General features: G+C 43.2%; 1 protein-coding gene across 3 annotated transcripts in view; it reads right to left on the bottom strand.

Annotated features, from left to right (window-relative positions):
- LOC119376638 (cleavage and polyadenylation specificity factor subunit 1) overlaps positions 1–16645 on the bottom strand; it is a 62819-nt gene that overhangs the window by 33964 nt on the left and 12210 nt on the right. For all 3 annotated transcript variants that reach the window (XR_007414517.1, XM_037646403.2, XM_049411063.1), the window contains exons 7-18: positions 15074–15213; positions 9978–10088; positions 9784–9877; positions 9616–9703; positions 9377–9505; positions 9164–9218; positions 9006–9097; positions 7632–7787; positions 3453–3542; positions 2829–2942; positions 2653–2760; positions 207–416 (exon numbers count right to left, since the gene is read on the bottom strand). Coding sequence is in view for 2 of the 3 variants with exons in the window: in XM_037646403.2 (XP_037502331.1) it covers positions 207–416; positions 2653–2760; positions 2829–2942; positions 3453–3542; positions 7632–7787; positions 9006–9097; positions 9164–9218; positions 9377–9505; positions 9616–9703; positions 9784–9877; positions 9978–10088; positions 15074–15213 (1387 nt within the window). In the remaining variant the exon portion in view is untranslated. The remainder of the gene's footprint in view (positions 1–206; positions 417–2652; positions 2761–2828; positions 2943–3452; positions 3543–7631; positions 7788–9005; positions 9098–9163; positions 9219–9376; positions 9506–9615; positions 9704–9783; positions 9878–9977; positions 10089–15073; positions 15214–16645) is intronic.

Genomic DNA, 16645 nt, shown 5'->3' with positions numbered 1-16645 from the left:
AAGAAACTGGCAAGCTTTTTCTTGTTTTAAAAAGAAAAGCACACTTGGACAGCTTTCATCAAAAAACTACAAAACTATGTTGATTTGCAATATGTCTACACATCAAAAGCCAAGTGAGAGGGCACGGAAGAAACGAAAACACAGTGCAATTAAGACTAAAAAATGAAAGAGAGAAAAAAAGAGGACAGTGTCAGCATATCACTCACCACTGCTGTAAGTTGTGGCCGTAGAACAGCCAGGCGGCACCCAGCAGCAGGGTCACCTCGCAGTGTCAGGTGAATGACAAGGCCTTCAGCACTTCGTATGATTACATGCGGGTCAGCCAGGGAACCCGCAACAATAGATGAGCCCACATCCAAAGGAATGTGCTGCAGCTGCCTAGTGCCGTCCAGAAGGCGCACCCCCATTGGACAAACCTGCATCCATGGAGAGGCTCTTCCATGAACATTTCCTTCCTTACGAGTGAAGAAGCAACATCCATTGGCAACACAACATGTTCAGCTAATCGGAAGTAGGTGGGCGTGTAAAACCGTAATTCAGTGAAATACACATGCAGTAAGTAATAGTGACAGCCCCAGAACCTTCCACGTCTGCTTCCTTTTAACCCTGTTTCTTGAGTCACATCAACCTGTTTCCTGTATCACTCACAGTATGCTTCTCATATCCTTGAGTTCAATGGACATAATAAAAAACAGTGTCACAGAGGTTTAAAAAGAACTTTGCATAAATCCTCTACATTTTTAAGAGAATTAAGATTTGGTTCTATTGGTGCAGAACAAAAGATACTAAGTATAAGGACCTATGCAAACAGATTTAGAAAAAGAAATATAAATTTAATGTATTTTTTTTTTAATCTGATTTTTTGTTCTAACCTAACTGGAGGTCTCAGCCAGCACCCCTTCATTTATATGGACCAAGACTTTTGTGATTCTGATCTCAAGGTCACCGCTCAATACAAAATTTGTACTTCACTTGTATGCAGGCATGTACCTGATCCCAATTTTCATTCGATTGCATGACTGCATCATCTGTCTTGGTGGTAATAAAGGACAGGGAATGTGTCAAACAAATGTTCTCTACTGCTAATCTTCGGTCTGCTCTCGGGAGGCTTCCAACAGCAAGCAGTACCTCGCAATGAACGGTTGTAATTAACAGATTCCACAACGTATCTTAAAGAAGGAATTGGGGAGGAAGCACATGAAAGTTGCTAGCACATGATCACATTGATACAAAACCAAAACCACTCCACAGTGTCAGCAGCAGCCTATTACCAGGGCAACATTGTTGCAGTTGTCATCATAGGTTTGACAACTGCATGCCAATGTTCATGAAAGCTACAGCAAAATGGGAGTTTTTGTCCTGCACAAGCACAACATAAATGCAACATGTGTTTCTGGCACAGAGTTTCGCAAGTACCACCGGATGAACTGGCAAAGTGCTTAGGCTAGGCATGGGAAACCACCCATTGGTGATTGTTGCAGTCAATCAAGGAATGCAGAATACATGGGGCAGTCAAAAGGTTCCTGGAATGGTGGTTCAGCATGCTAATGTTATCACCTCTGGCAATGCTTACTTAATCACCTTCGAAGTAAGACTCTTGCGCACATACACACTTTTGTAAGCAGCAGTAGAAGGTTCCTTTTGGAATCTGTCAGAGCTTAGCTGTCACATTTGTTTTGATGTCATCCACGATTGCAAAACGTGGAGGACATCAAACATATTGTGCAGCTATTCCGCACTGACAATAACATTACAGTTGTCCTTCAACCACTGTACTCTCCGGATCCCACTCCACGTGACCTTTGGCTGTTCCCTATCCTGAAAATGGGCCTCAAGAGGACACGGTTTCGCAACTGTGGAGGGCATCAAAGCGAAAGGATGGCTATGCTCCGACAGATTCTGAAAGAAGCCTTCTAACGCTGCTTCCAACAATGGCAGCAGCGATAGAGCAAGTATGTGTACATGCAAGGGTTCTATTTCGCAGGTGATTAGGTACGCAGTGCCAGAGGTCGTAACATTAGCCCACTGAACCACCATTCCTGGAACTTTTTGACTGCCCCCTGTATAAAATGCAGGGGATCGAAGAGAGGAGAAGATAAGAGCCAGTGATGAAGAGCTGTCCAAGAGTGATGATGATTGACAAAGTCTACATAAATTGCAATTTTCTGATAATACAACCTTCGTGTTTCTCATTTTTCTGATTGCCACGCTACATCTACAATAAATAAAAAAAAATTAATTAAACAAGACAGTGCACATTAGGTTTTAATGCACATACCTTTCTTTGAATCCATAAAAACTGGGTTCACTATGTTTTCAGAGTATGTTAGAATTGGTCAAATACTGCCAAACAACAGCAGTATGTTTAGCCGGCTTTTATGTCTATTTCCTAGGTGGACACACTGCATAACTCAGCCAATTTCCATGGTCCCATTGAGGACAAGCTAAAGGAACTATCATTTCAAAGGTTTCACATGGCAAAACCACGATACTACTGTATTTACTTGCGTAATTAACGAAATATCTTTTCCACTACCACAATGGGCGACTATAACGTAAACAACAAGAGTACATGCTAGAAGAGACCACTAAAACACAGAACAGTTTTGGAGTCCAACAAAAGATTGATTGTATACACTAGAGGCTATTTACCTGTAGTACATAGCGCCCATCACCAAGATTGCCTGCGAATACAGTAGGGTTCTGTGTGCTGAAGCCACTGTGGTCAAGCTCGTTTATCTCCTGGTCAGTCTGAAGAATCTGCACGTAATGAAGCTGGTTAATATCCAGAATGAAAACAAGTGACCTCGACAAAATGATAGTCATACCATGCTGCTGTCTGCCCTGCTGAGAATTAAAAAGGCGTGTGTGTTGGTCAAAGGCTGCTCTGCAGCCTTGTCTTCAGAGGCAGGGTCATCAGACTCCTCCTTTTTCTCTGGTGGCTGTTTAAAAATGGAGTAAAAATGAACACACTTCAATGTTGAAACAATAAATGCAAGCCATAGCATTCACAATATGAGTATTTTCATTAGCAAGCTTGGCTCATAGCCAACACTTTTAAGGACAAGTACCATGCTGTTGAATCCCACGTCTGATGCTTATTCCCCGTGCAACTACCACACATTCATGTTTGTTCTCTGCAGATGATATATGGATACCAGAAAACATGTCAACTTTAAAATTTATAAAACACATGGGCATCACTAATTTCCACAGTTTTACATGCCACAACTATGATATGATTATGAGGTCCTCCACCTGAGGTTCTCTAATATGCACCGACATCTACAGGCATCTGCAAAAATCCCCTCCCACCAAGTATTGCAAAGACACTGGCTGCTGCTAGTGCATTCAAACAGGATTTATCAAATTTAAAATACTCCAGCATAAACTTCAGGTGTACTAAAGAAAGTAAACACATCAGAAACCAATACATATTTGTACACAACTACCTTTTTCTCTACAGGAGGGCCCATGACAGTCCACATGTGCACGCAGCCTGGCAGCTCAAAAGTTGTCACCACTTGGGGCCGAACAGAGCGCTGTTGAGACAGAAATTGTGTTAAATAATTTTTGAACTGCCCCTTTAGGAAAAATTTAATACTACAGCCATATTTTGCTACAACAAAGTTAATAAAATTGGCATTTTACTTTGTTGTACTGAAATTTCACCTACCATGCAAAGTACAATCACCAATCGATTCTTTTTTACACTGAAGAAGCTTAAAAATGTGTCCAACAAAATCAGGCAGCCCAAACAAGAAATTTCAATACAAGCAAGGTTTCAAGAATTAATCAGCCACTGACCACTTCTATGGTTTGATGCTGCAGCAACAAAGTCTTTTTTCGCAGCCGCATGAGGGCACACATAGTACTAAAGCCAAAAGAAACATGGCTCCAACAAACACTGAGGTGATCAGCGTTGAGTGAAGCTTTCATGTCTGTACCATTGCTGTGGCTTGCCAATGTAATCTCATGTGTCGCCAAGAGAGGAATGACACTGAATTCTATGTTCACCCAAGTAAACCAATGCTTTTAACAAAGTCAATGAACGCTGTATCACTCAATGCTACATTCACCATAGCATCTGGTGAAAGGAGCATCAGAGCCCCTGCATGGCCACAAAGAGAAAGAGAGAGAAAACTGCTTTAAAGCCGCACAAAAGCGAGGCGACTTTGAAAACGATTTTGGCAACTTTGAAAATGGCTGCCAGCACTCATTCCAGCTTTGAGATACTGTGCATGCATCATGTCTGAAAAATTGAGCAAGATTCAGCATGGTATATGAAGTTCCTGCCACCATTATTCATTAGTTCAAAAGAACTGTTATAAGCTGGTTCTCAACAAAGCAAAGCCGGTAGTGGTGCTGTTAAAAGCAAGCAGCTCTGAAAAATCTGTCGGCTGCTCCAATCCAAAACCTGACGAAGCAGTGTATTCAATGAGAATACTTATTTGTAGTAAAAGCATATGTCAGTCCTAACTGCTTTTACTGTAGTAATTTTGTTCTTTCCTTCAGTGAGTTGGAGACAGCTGTTTTTGACTACAAGATCATGGAGCGTGAGCTTTGTAATATCACAAAACAAGTGATGACATTTTTTCTCACCGACTGAGATCACATATAAGATACTAGCCTTGCACACAAGCAAGTGGTCACTATTTATGGTGCATTCAGATGATGGACCGAATCCGGATTTGTCGTGGACGTGGACGGCTATTCCGCGGATAGTCCGCCTGCAGGCGCATCCACACGACGGACGTTGTCCTAGGAGGGAACAGCCGGATTACTCTCGACCGCAGACTCTGCGCTCACCTGCGCCCGCTGGCAGCAGACCGGTTTGAGAATATTCAACAACATGGAAGCCGACAGAACGCGGAGCTCGCCGAACTTGGTCGAGTATTGTCGAGGACTGCAATTTGTTTCGGTGAAATCGGTGTTGTTGGCGGAATGGCCGAATGAAAAAAAGATTCTGCTTTACAGGGTGCTGCTGGAGAGTGACCTCGCTGCTGTCACGCGTGGGGCCCCGCATACGCAAGGAGGATACAGTGATGCGCCGATATCAGCATTTTTTTTTCTTTTGTGGACAACAGGTACCGACAGTGTACATTGCACTGCTGCACATTGTTTCCTTCTCTCTGTCCGCATCTTGACCTTAAAATCAGTGTTCAAACATGGGCCGTTTTCTGAGACAACCGCTTTCGGCAACAGCGCCACTTTGCTTGCCGAAGAACCCTGCGTGTGCGTGTGCAATTAAAGCGACAACTTAACCGCTGCTCTCCTACCTGCCAATCAACGCGCATTAAAAGAGATATATATCTCAAAGGTGATCGCCTTAGCATACGGCCCCAGAAATAAACTGAACTAGCTGAAATCAACCGCGAGGACAGCCGTAGGGCTCGAGCAGAAGAAAAGTGTACTAGTTGCCAGCCTGTTTGTCAGCTAAAGCTGCGGTGTTCCGCCGCCAGAATCCCGATGTGAAAAACAGGTTGGGTTCATCCGTCCGTGAGCCACGCCGACGAGTCGCGGACGAGGGGAATCGCTGATGTGAGGTCACGTGACGCGCCGTCCGTCCCGCCACATCGGGATTCGGTCCGTCGTCTGAATGCACCATTAGCATTGGCACCTCCATGGCTATGTTTATTAATGGTTTGAACTGAAAGGTTCAAACAGCAATGGTTCAAAAGGCAAATTCAGCAATGAAAGATGCTGAATTTGCTTATTTGGAAAACTTAAATGATATTAAAGATGCCTTGAGGAACTTGATAGTGCACAAGAAGTTAGAGAAGTTTATGGACTGTTTCCATGCGGAATAAAGCACGGTAACTTGCAAAAGAAGATAATATATGCGGTTTAACGTCCCAAAACCACGATATGATTACGAGGGATGCCGTAGTGGAGGGCTCCGGAAATTTCTACCATCTGGCGTTCTTTAGCGTGCACTGACATCACACAGTACATGGGCCAAGACACATTTCAATAGAGGCAAAATGCGACTGCCGCCGCTGGTATCGAACTTGCAAAAGTTGCCACCTTTATCTTAACATATTGTGAGCGAATCGGTACTTTAGTGGTTGTTACAATTTCCGAAAACCGTTTCGAGACCTGCAATGCATATACGCATATTTTGTGCAGTAGAATCTTGGTGATACGAATCTCACGGGGGAGCGCAAAACATTTACTGCTGCCGAAAGAACTCGCGTATGTCTTTCTGGGGCAGTCGTGAACGGATTAATAAGGGATGGTGCAGCTGGCTGCCTCAAACACATGCATCACAGCTTCGCTTTAGGCAAAATCAAAACTAACTGCAGAAGTCCGCTCCACCATAGTCATAGGCGAACGACAGGAACGCCGAAATGCTTGGTGCCTTTTTGTGGCTTTATTGCCTTTTAAAATCTACCACTGCATTAGCTGCATACCTTTGGAGCTGCATAATCGCCATAGATGACCGCGCCGACAGCGACCATGGTTTGGTGCGCAGCGGTTACGGTAAATGGTAGTTCCGTTTTTAACCAGTGTGCGCTGGCCGTGCACATGCCTTCAGAATTACGTCACTGCTCTCTATGATCACGTCTACCGTGGTTTCGCTGCAGTGGTTGCAACAGGCAGCATCACAGCAAGCGTTGTATGTGTGTGTACTTTCAGAATTTCGTCCTCGTCATACATGATCACGTAGATGCCAACCGCGGCTTCGTCCACAGCAGTTGTGGGAAACAATCACAGCCCCTAGTGTGTGTGTACTTCCAAAGCTTCCAGAGCACACTTATGTCGGCCGTCGTTCAGTGGTTTCAGTACCCAAGCACACTGAAAAGAAAACTGAAAAGTGCCCAAATCATCCGAATTTTGGCCCATTGGACACAGTGGAATTCGGCCGGGTAATTTTACAAATTCGTAACAGGCCAGAATTCGTGTCAGCTGGGTTCGTATCACCGAGATTCTACTGTATTTGGAATGATCAACTACAGTCGAACCCCTTTATAAGACACACTGATGTAAGAGACAAATGGTTACAAGACACACTAGCGTGCCTACGTTGAAATAGGGGTTGAATGCATATGTGGTACCCTGCTTATAACAGACACCTCATATAAGAGACAAGAACTGCTCCCCGGTGCATGTCTCTTATAAAGGGGTTCAACAGTACTTTGTGATCCCCTTCAAATTCGATACATCTAGGATTGAGTGTACTATAGCACCGTGCATCCCGAAAAATTTGTATTTATTTCGATCTACAGTAGAATGTCTGTAAATGAAAATCTCAAACAAAATTGCTGCTTAAATGGAACAACTGCCTCTATTATGATTGGTTTCGTACTAGAATTCTGCAACAGTCTTCATCCTTGAGTACTAAATAGAACACACTTTCCTGGTCCGTTCAGGTTCCGTTTAATGCGAGTCTACTGTATTCAAATCCAGAAATCAGGTACACTAATGGCACACAGAGAACATAGAACAGAATAAGAAATATTTACTTTCCGTAAACTGAGGAACTATTCTGTACATTACATCACATGACACTGAAGTAGAGAGATTACCAAATTTAACTATTCAAATATCAAGTGTTCCTTCTTATAATTATAATCATCATAATTGTTACAACTGCAAGGAGAAAGTGGCAAAAGGGCATTTTGAATTACCTGTAATACACAAAGGGCTCCATTTTTTCCATAACCAGCTGTAGTGACAAGCTCTAGGTCTGGATCACTGTTTTGCACAAACTCTTCAGAAAGAAAAGCTGGTTCGCCCATACATATTTTCCCACATGGTCCAATGTTAATCAAACTGTCACAGACCTGCAAAAGCCAGAAAGTATTATCACCCTTAATCGATTCAGAAATCTTGGATGAGGTCACTCACAAAAGCCACTAAATGTTACTGCAGGGGCAGGCTACAATAAAATCCCCAGAGTAGGCTAACACTAGTCACACTACGAAGCAGCATGCCATTAAATTATGATACTTGTTAAGGGACACTGCAGTGCACCTTTAACCCTTTGGGACGCTATGTACACAATTGTGTACACCACTTAGTTTTGCTACTAGTTGTGTCGACTAGGGGCTACCAAAGAGCAAGATATATTGAGCTTTGGATGAATTGAACCTCCTGCATAATAAATTTCTCTTCATTTAACTTCATTATTGCAGTGTCCTGTTGCATATTGTCACGTTGCTGAGGGCACTACCATGTTAGACGAGTCGTTCGACGTTCAACTTCCCGCAAGCCACGTCAAAAGTATAATTTTTCTTTGCTCAAAATGGACATAACCGAAAACAAATTTGCACTACATTTCTAGCCTTAGATTTGATTCTATTTATGCAAAAACACAGCATGAATGACTTTAGAATAAATAGATATTTAATTACAGTTTGATTAGAATTAATTACTACAACAGGCATAAATTAGTGTATTATGGCATTATTTTTGTTGCAACAGAATATCGAGTGCCTTGAAATAATGTATCAATTTTACGTTATTGATAGTTCTAGGTGGCATCTGAAAGGGTTAAACAGTAAATTATTCTCCGAGAACTCTATTGTAATTAATTTTGCCATCATAAGTCTAATACTAGAGAATAAAATGAAGGTCAGTCTCATATAATTGAATTTCGCCCTGAAACGTCAACACCTGACTTTTTTTTTTGCATTTTAGTCGCATCAATAAAATTTCATGAAACATTCTAGCACATTAAAGGGGTAGTAGGGTAAATTGACCAAAAAAAGCGATGGAAAATGAAAATAATGAAAACATTAATTACTGAAAAATAGTGCATGCTTTTCGGATCGAAACCGTGTAGTGGTGAGTGCACAGGTGGTCTGCCGGCACCAACCGTAATTTCTTTTTGCACATTTTGTCACTCTGCAAGTGTCTTCTTGGGGCAAGAGTGGTGCTTTTGGTATTGCGACAGGGTAATTTACTAACACAGGAGAAATGATGTTGCTCCTTGGTGTCCCTTTAGGAGTTTTCTTAGGGTAAATCAAAGGACACAGTACATACATCGAACAAGTACATACCTCGAAGGTGTACGATGTCAGTTGCTTTGTTGCCATGGTTTCACTTCCATACACTTCCAATTCATCCGGATCAATGAGCGCAACATCGGAAGCTAATAAAAGAAGAGCCAAGGTTATTATGTGCTGCAAATTTCTGTGAAACTAAAAATTGATCCTACCCATCCAGTCCCCAATGGCATCCATCCTCTTCTTTTTGGAAGGAGGGTCATTGGCCTAATGCAAATAAAACAAGGATACAAATTTAAAGTATAGACACAAACAAATATGTAACCTTTTGTCCTCATTCTGGATAGTCGTACTTAATCACCTACATTCATAACGCACTTCACAAAACTATAAGTTATAGATGTGACGTAAGGAATGGGCCTTACATCACTCTCAGTTTTTTCGTCTCGTTTTGCAATGTCGTCCACTTCAGCCGCCTTCTCAGTGTAATGAAGCAGTAGAGAATTCCCAAGCCGCGAACCAAGAAAAAGATAGCCATCTTCACAAAGTGTCATCTGTGTTGACAAAAAAATGTTTCAATTTCACACACCATTGTTCACAGCATGCAAGGCAGAAAGAACTTATGCATAGGAAGGTAACCAGCAAGCAGAGGTTGGAAACTCACACTTGTTGTGAGCACACTGGCAGCCGCCTTGTCAAAGTAGAAGTTTCTTACACTTCTCATGCCGTCATTGAATAGTGTCAGTACATAACTATAAGAAAACATAGAAGCAGAATTATGTAAAAAGTGTGTGTGCAAAACTGATATCAGAGGCAAATGAAAGATGCTTACAGTTCACCTCCTTTAAGTGAGAGTACGAGCCTGTCATAGCTCAGAAAACAAGCCTGAGCACAGTCTAAAGAAATCTTCAATCCCTCTTGAGGCTCTGTTCATCATGTAGAGAAGAGTAGAATGTAATTGTACACCCCTCACTTATTCTCTCAACAAAGCCATCAATACAATTCTCATTCAATTAAGCAACTTACTCAGTGGGAATGAAGTACTGAAGTCTGTGAAAGAATTGAGTGAAACACCATAAGGTGGTACACTCTGGTTTAGGTAGAGCAAGGAGTCAACAGCCATGATCAACACGCCACCTGAAAACACAGTGAAAATCAGCACTTCGAACAAATCACACTTTATTAAAGCTTAGAGAATAGTAAATTACTTTTGCTACTATCAAGTGACAAAAAAACACACATCTCCCCGTAAAGGGGACCGTGAGTAGCATGAGAAGCAGCTCATGGGTCGACTTAAAGTTCCGCAAAGAGTTGCCGTTAAAGTTGCTCTTTATTTACTCATCATCACCGTAGATGACTTTAAGTGCAGGGTTGTGTTTCCCCTGGAGTATGACGGCTTTGTGGTCCGTAAAGTGTAGAGTCAAGGGAGGTTGTCTTGCTGATCTTTCTGCAGAGGTTGTAGCTTGAAGTTGGAGAAGACGAGGTCTATGCACGTTCCCCTGATTGTAGTAGGGTGTTTATGATCGTACGAAATGCACCGGAGAGCGTAACGGGACACCATGTGCTGGACTAGCCAGTCGTCATTCAAGATGTCAACGTTAAAGTCCCCGGTAAGTACGAAAGGGTTGTTCTTGAACGTGGTCTCATAGTGCAGCATCGCCTTCTCGACGTACATTTCCACGTTTTCTCGCGTTGCCGCGCTGCTTCGGGATCCGCTGCTCGCATTTACGTTTCATTTCGGCTTCGCGTTGCCGTGCCGCTTCAATATTTGCTTGCTGGCATTGACGGTGCGCTTCGGCTGCGCGAGCCCTCATTGCTTCCGTAGATTTTTGCAGCGGGGTTTACGGCGCCCTTCCGCTTCTCTCGCTCGAAGTTCAGAGTCGGCTTGCTGCCGCTGGCGTTCATTGTGGCGTTGACGATGGTGTTGCCGGAAGGAGAATGAGCGGAGCACATGCGGGTCATTTTCATCTAGTGGAGCTGCCGTGGCGCGTCTAGCGGTCTCCTCCGGAAGCTTGGGCCAGCTGTTGCGCATGTGCAGAGGGGGTGTGGACGGCGCAGAGAGGGAACAGGCTCGACCATAAGCTGCTTCGCATCTAAAAAGTAAACTAAGGACACAAGTGTCTTCCAGCCCCTGCTTGGCCAGTAATTTATTGTGCTATTTTATAGTAAATTCACAACTGGATTTTGAAGTCGGTGAGATCAGATCCTCTCAATCTTCATGTAATTGAAAGCAAATAGGCCTGCACATTTTTTAATGAGATTATTTTTTGCCTCTCGAGCCTCACTTTCTACAGATGCTCAACAGACCTGACAAATTTAAAGGGGTCAAGACACGTACAGACACAAAAATTTTGGTGTGGCACTTTTTTTGCTACATTATGTTCCTGGATGCCTATTAGTCATAACATGGCACATTGCTTGCTGCAGCGCGCAAAAGATAATTAATTACAGTCTGTTTATTACCGACCACTCTCAGTTTCGGTCTGGTAGAGCTCTGAGAACGACAAACCGCCGTGTGTAACTAATGACACCTAGTGTGAGACAGCCCACAACTGTGACTCGTGTACTTTTGCATGCGGCATATGCAGCGTGATGTCATTGCCGTCATCGTCATCATTGTCACCTGGTGGTAAAGACTTTCTTGAGGCTTCCACATGTTCGCCGCTGGCACAGGCTCGCGAGCAGCCGCCAAATAGTAGCTGCTGGCATGGGCATCGCAAAAGCGCAATGGCGATGTCGCGTAAGTTTGGGGTCACCTTAAAGGGACACTAAAGGCAAATAACAATTTATGTCAGAGTGAAAGCTCAATGTATGACAACTTGTAAAACGGCAATATTATCAACAGGAGTGCCCTACTTACCGAGAAATTAAGCTAAATGTATCACATGGTGAGCGCCACGAGTGGGAAATTTTTGAAGTGATCCCAATGACGTATGAGAGTCTGCCTACAATAAATCACTAGTAATCAAACTAGCAGCAATAAAAAAAGAACCTTCCGTGCATCAAAGGACATAATAAAATGCTGCTTGTTCGTTTACGTTTTATTCATGGAAAAAAGAACCTCTGTGGCGTTGCCATGGGGAACGGCGCGCGTGGTTCAAAGGTTCCGTTTTCGCCGAACTGCGCTTCGCCCGGCGCCCTGCTTCGCTCATGTGGTTGCGTCTCAGTGGTAGTTTCGGGATCGCGTACTGCCGCATGTGTTTTGCGCGCTCGTGAAAGTCGCTCTGACAGAAAGTTCGACAAAATGCCGCATGCAACGACGCCGGCACTACGAGCCCTCAGCAGCATGCCGCGTTCATCGGGGCTCAAGTCGCTGAATTGGTGCCCAGCGTAGCGAGCCAATGTCTCGTCAAGTTCTCAGTCCACATCCATTGCAGCGATTGCGGCAAGCTTCGATGGCTTCGATGGCCGTTGTTGCTGCTGTGGGTCCCGCTACTTTCGCTCTGCTGCTACTAGTGTCGGCGACCGCACAGTAAAGGTGGGCAACGTTGGGCACGGCAGCAGTGACATATGAAAGTCGGATTTCAGGCGGGTGATTTGAAGTGCGCTAACGCGATGCGGACCACTAAAATGTAATTTTATTTCAAAATAAGCACTTCCTTGGCATAAAATAGCATTATGAGGTTTCTGGACCGCTATTTCAACAATCAACGTCGACTTAATGCCTTTAGTGTCCCTTTAAGGTCCCTTTGCATGATGTCAATGTCGCGAGATGCAGCGCATAGTGCTGAATCGGGCATGCAAACTTCAAAATTCATATAAATTACAAGCTGTATTTGCTGTTCAAATTTGGTAAATGATGTACACATGTCCATGAGAATTGATCCCGCAGGCTATCTCAGCCGCGAAATTTTGTCAGTACCCCTTTAAAGCAGCTAAGATATAAAGAGCTCTGCATGTTATACGATGCCCTACACAATCACTCGGAGACATCAACCAAATCTGATCAGAAACAGTTGGCCACTTGAGTGCTTCCAGAGCATTAACTAGTATCAGCACTATACAAAGCAAAATGCTGGTAAGTGCTGAAACATCAATGCATTTTGGCAAACTTTCACCCTTTGAGACACTTGTTTTCTCTAGTTGTGTCCACCGGTCGCTAAGAATGAGCAAGATACATTGAGGTTTTGATAAAATGAACCTCCTCCATAAAAAATGTGTCTTCATTTAACTTCATTTTGCTTTGTACATTTGCATATGATCACTTTTCTGAGGGCACTACCATGTTCGACGTGCCGCTTTCCACAAGCCACGTCAAAAGTACAACTTTTCTTTTCTAGGAATAAACAAAACCGAAAAAACAAAATTGCATTATATCTCAAGTCTAAGATTTGATTCTATTTATGTAAAAACATAACATGAATGAGTTCAGAATAAATAGATATTTAATTACAATTTAATTAAGATTAATTACTACAAAACACGTAAACAAGCATTATAACATTTACGATGCAACAGAATATCGAGTGGCTTGAAAAATTGTGCAAATTTGACTCATTTACAGATAGTTCTTTATAAATTGCATCTGGAAGGTTAAAAACATATTTCTTGAACGTGTTGCTAACAGCAGGATTTCTATTAAAATGAGTATTACTTTACTACTGAACGGTTTCAATTCAGCACCAAACACATTTGCTCTAAAGTGATTAATTGCATCATTTTATAGTAAAAAGCTACTGAATTAGCTAAACTAGTTGCAATGTGGCTTGCTGGTAGTGTTCATTTGTCAAAACAATTTTATCTGTGTCAGAATTGTGATATCCTACTTACCCGAGGATACCTGTTTAATCTCTCATTTAAAATAAAATTTAGCATAACATGCCATGCAATATAATACAGTCAGTGATGCATGCCTGTGCGACTTTTTGCCCTCATTAGTTTCCACATGGGTGCACATTATGCTAATGAATTGCCTGTCATTAGATAGAAATGTGAGGCAGCTGCATTTGTGGAAGAATTAGACTAACATAAGAAAAAAAAAGAAAAAATTGAAATGTTTGCATTATGAAGCATGTTTGCAGCATCACTCCTTCAGCATTTCATTACCTTTAGCATTTCTCTCTCTCGCTGACAAACACTACATTAAGATGACTGTTAGTTCTCATTAATATGTCTAACAAAGAAAACGAGCCCTTAAGAGTCATCTTCTTTCCTATAGTATGTATTTGCTAGGGTGGTACAGCTTGGTGCATTTTGACTGTACAATTTTGTAAAACTAACTAATATGTGAAGTGGCATTACATGCACACAATCAATAACAAATTTTTTTGGACATGCTTGATTATTTGGACACCATGACACTGCCACGTGCCCTCACAAAGTCAATGTATATTAGTGCCATCTGCAATTTTGGATGCTGAAACAGTTAGACATCCAATTTTATTTTTAGTTTTTGCCATCATTTCATGGCCAAAACAGCAGTAACAAAAGTCACAGCAGAAGCCATTTTGATTATCTCTTACTCTAAAACAAGCATTCTCGCATGCTCATTTGTTTGCAGCTGCAGCGTAGCGCTTCTGTGTGGTCATGCACTCTGCAACTCTAGGCCTAGCTGCTTCAGTGTTAGATGTCAAGCGTCCTGGTGTTAGGTGCCGTATTTATCATTGAAACGTGCCGCAGCTGTCATCATTGGTACCCAGTCTGCCCTTGTCATCCTTGCCGAGTGCTTCAAAGTATGGAAAGTAAAGCAAGTGTCAAAAAAGCATCACATAATGCCAGTTCCCAAAAGTCAGCTTCGGCGCCATCACAACGTTTTTAAATAGTCAAGCATATGCACCATAATGCGGTGAAGCACACCAAGAATGGAAACAGGCCATGCGCAAACCCAGCATATCGTGCGAAACTGAAAACATTGGGACTCCTAATAAGTGTACTAGCAGGCCCTCAGGGCTATCGTGGATGCAGCTGAGGTGATTTAAGCCCTTTATGATAGTAAAGTGTGTTCATCTATTTTGTCAGGCGATTTTGTGGTCTATAGGAAATTTGAGAAATCACACACATTTTCTTAAGCTACAAAAGTACTATGGCTGGACTTTGCCATTGCAATGAGCAGATACTGAGCTGTTACATAATTGCACTGTTCCACCATGCAATATGTTTGCTTAGATGACTATAATGTTTACCAAGTGGTCTGGGTACAGCCAGCAGTCGGAGGCAGTCGAAGGGAAGGTTTGTGTAAGACCAGATGACTGGGTGCACTCGCTGTTGTAAGTTCAATGAAAGAGCCAGGATGCAGCATGTGTCCTGCCGGATGGCAATCCGCCTAAGAGAAACAAACAACTTTCACACATGGGAAAAAAAAAAAAAACCACTGTGTCATACACACTGATGTGATTGGCTGAAGCCATTTTGGAGCAGGCTTTCGGAGCAGCCAAAAGTGCATTTTGGAGCAGAAAAAAAGGCTTTTGGAGCAGCCAAATGTGCATTTTGGAGCAGGGAAAACGGCTCATTGCAGAGTGGAAAAATTGAATTTGCGAAAACTAAAACAGCTACATAAAGCGGAACTATGAAGCATTCCATAACATTTCATGGACGTACAGCTCGGACTACTTATGGTGTGACCGCTTATAGTGCAGGACCGGCTATAATGTGGTCTTTTCTTGCTCCCGTTTATCCTCCCATAGAACTCCATGTATACGCATACCCCTTATTGTACAGCCCCCGAGATGAAGGACCGGTTATAATGAGGCTCAGATAAGCGAGGTAACGACCACGCTTCTCAGCGGAAGTGCACCGGCTGAGGAGAGACTGACGAAGGCGTTACGAAGGAGGAGGGGACAGGAAGACAACTAGCAAGTAGCGGAGCAGGGAGAAAAAAAAAAGGATGTCTCGCGGGCCCGCTGTGTGAGGAAGGGTTCTCTAGGAGCCGGAGAAGCCTTTGCTGCGGCCGCTTGCTGCGCGTTCTGGGCGCATTTCGGCACCGAACAGGTGCCAGTATCAAGTGCACGGTACCGCTGTCTGGCTTTTTTTTGTTTTTGTTTTTTTTTGTCTGGAAAAATAGCTACGTCGTCGCAGAGTGCAGAAATCGCGCGTGCGACCTCAATTCCACCATCAGTGATGGCGGTGTTCCACAAATGTAAAGGCTTTGCGACATGGGCTTTCGCCTTTGCCAGCAGCAAATGGACTTGCAAGCTTGGTAGGCTTATGCATGACCTTCAAGATTGTGCGCCTGCCTGTGCGCAATCTCGGAGGCCATGGCTTATGTAAGATAGTTATCGCGGCTGTTCTCCCGACCACGAACCCAAGCTTGGTTTCATGCATGCTGGCCTTGGCTGAGCTCGTAAGTGCAATCTCATTTGCGCCCGATCTTGCAAACCCACAGACCCACAGGGTTGCAAACCCGCAGGCTAGGCCTAACGTGTGCTAAACACGTAACCGCCACTCGTAGCGTCCGCGGATGGGTGGTTTGGTGCCGAGTCAACAAAAAGCTTTGCAATGGTTATATTCTGAAAGGGGGCGAGTGAATGGAACCAACTTTCTGATTCTGAAAACGACGACTCACATCGTCAACAAAAATGAGGGCGTGCATGTGCAACACTTGAGTAGTGGTTCGCAGTCACCACTGCTTTTGACACCACGCCTGGGAAATCGAAAGCATGCGGAAATTATGTTGCGGGTCTGCGGAAAATTCGGCACATAAACAAGGAGCTCTGAAAAGTTAGTCTGAGACTATTTGCTACGGCGCTTTTTTTTTT

The sequence above is a fragment of the Rhipicephalus sanguineus genome, chromosome 1 (genome assembly GCF_013339695.2).
Source record: "Rhipicephalus sanguineus isolate Rsan-2018 chromosome 1, BIME_Rsan_1.4, whole genome shotgun sequence".
NCBI lineage: Eukaryota > Metazoa > Arthropoda > Arachnida > Ixodida > Ixodidae > Rhipicephalus > Rhipicephalus sanguineus.
Note: the sequence above shows the minus strand (reverse complement) of the source record. Positions and strands in the feature narration are given on the sequence as shown.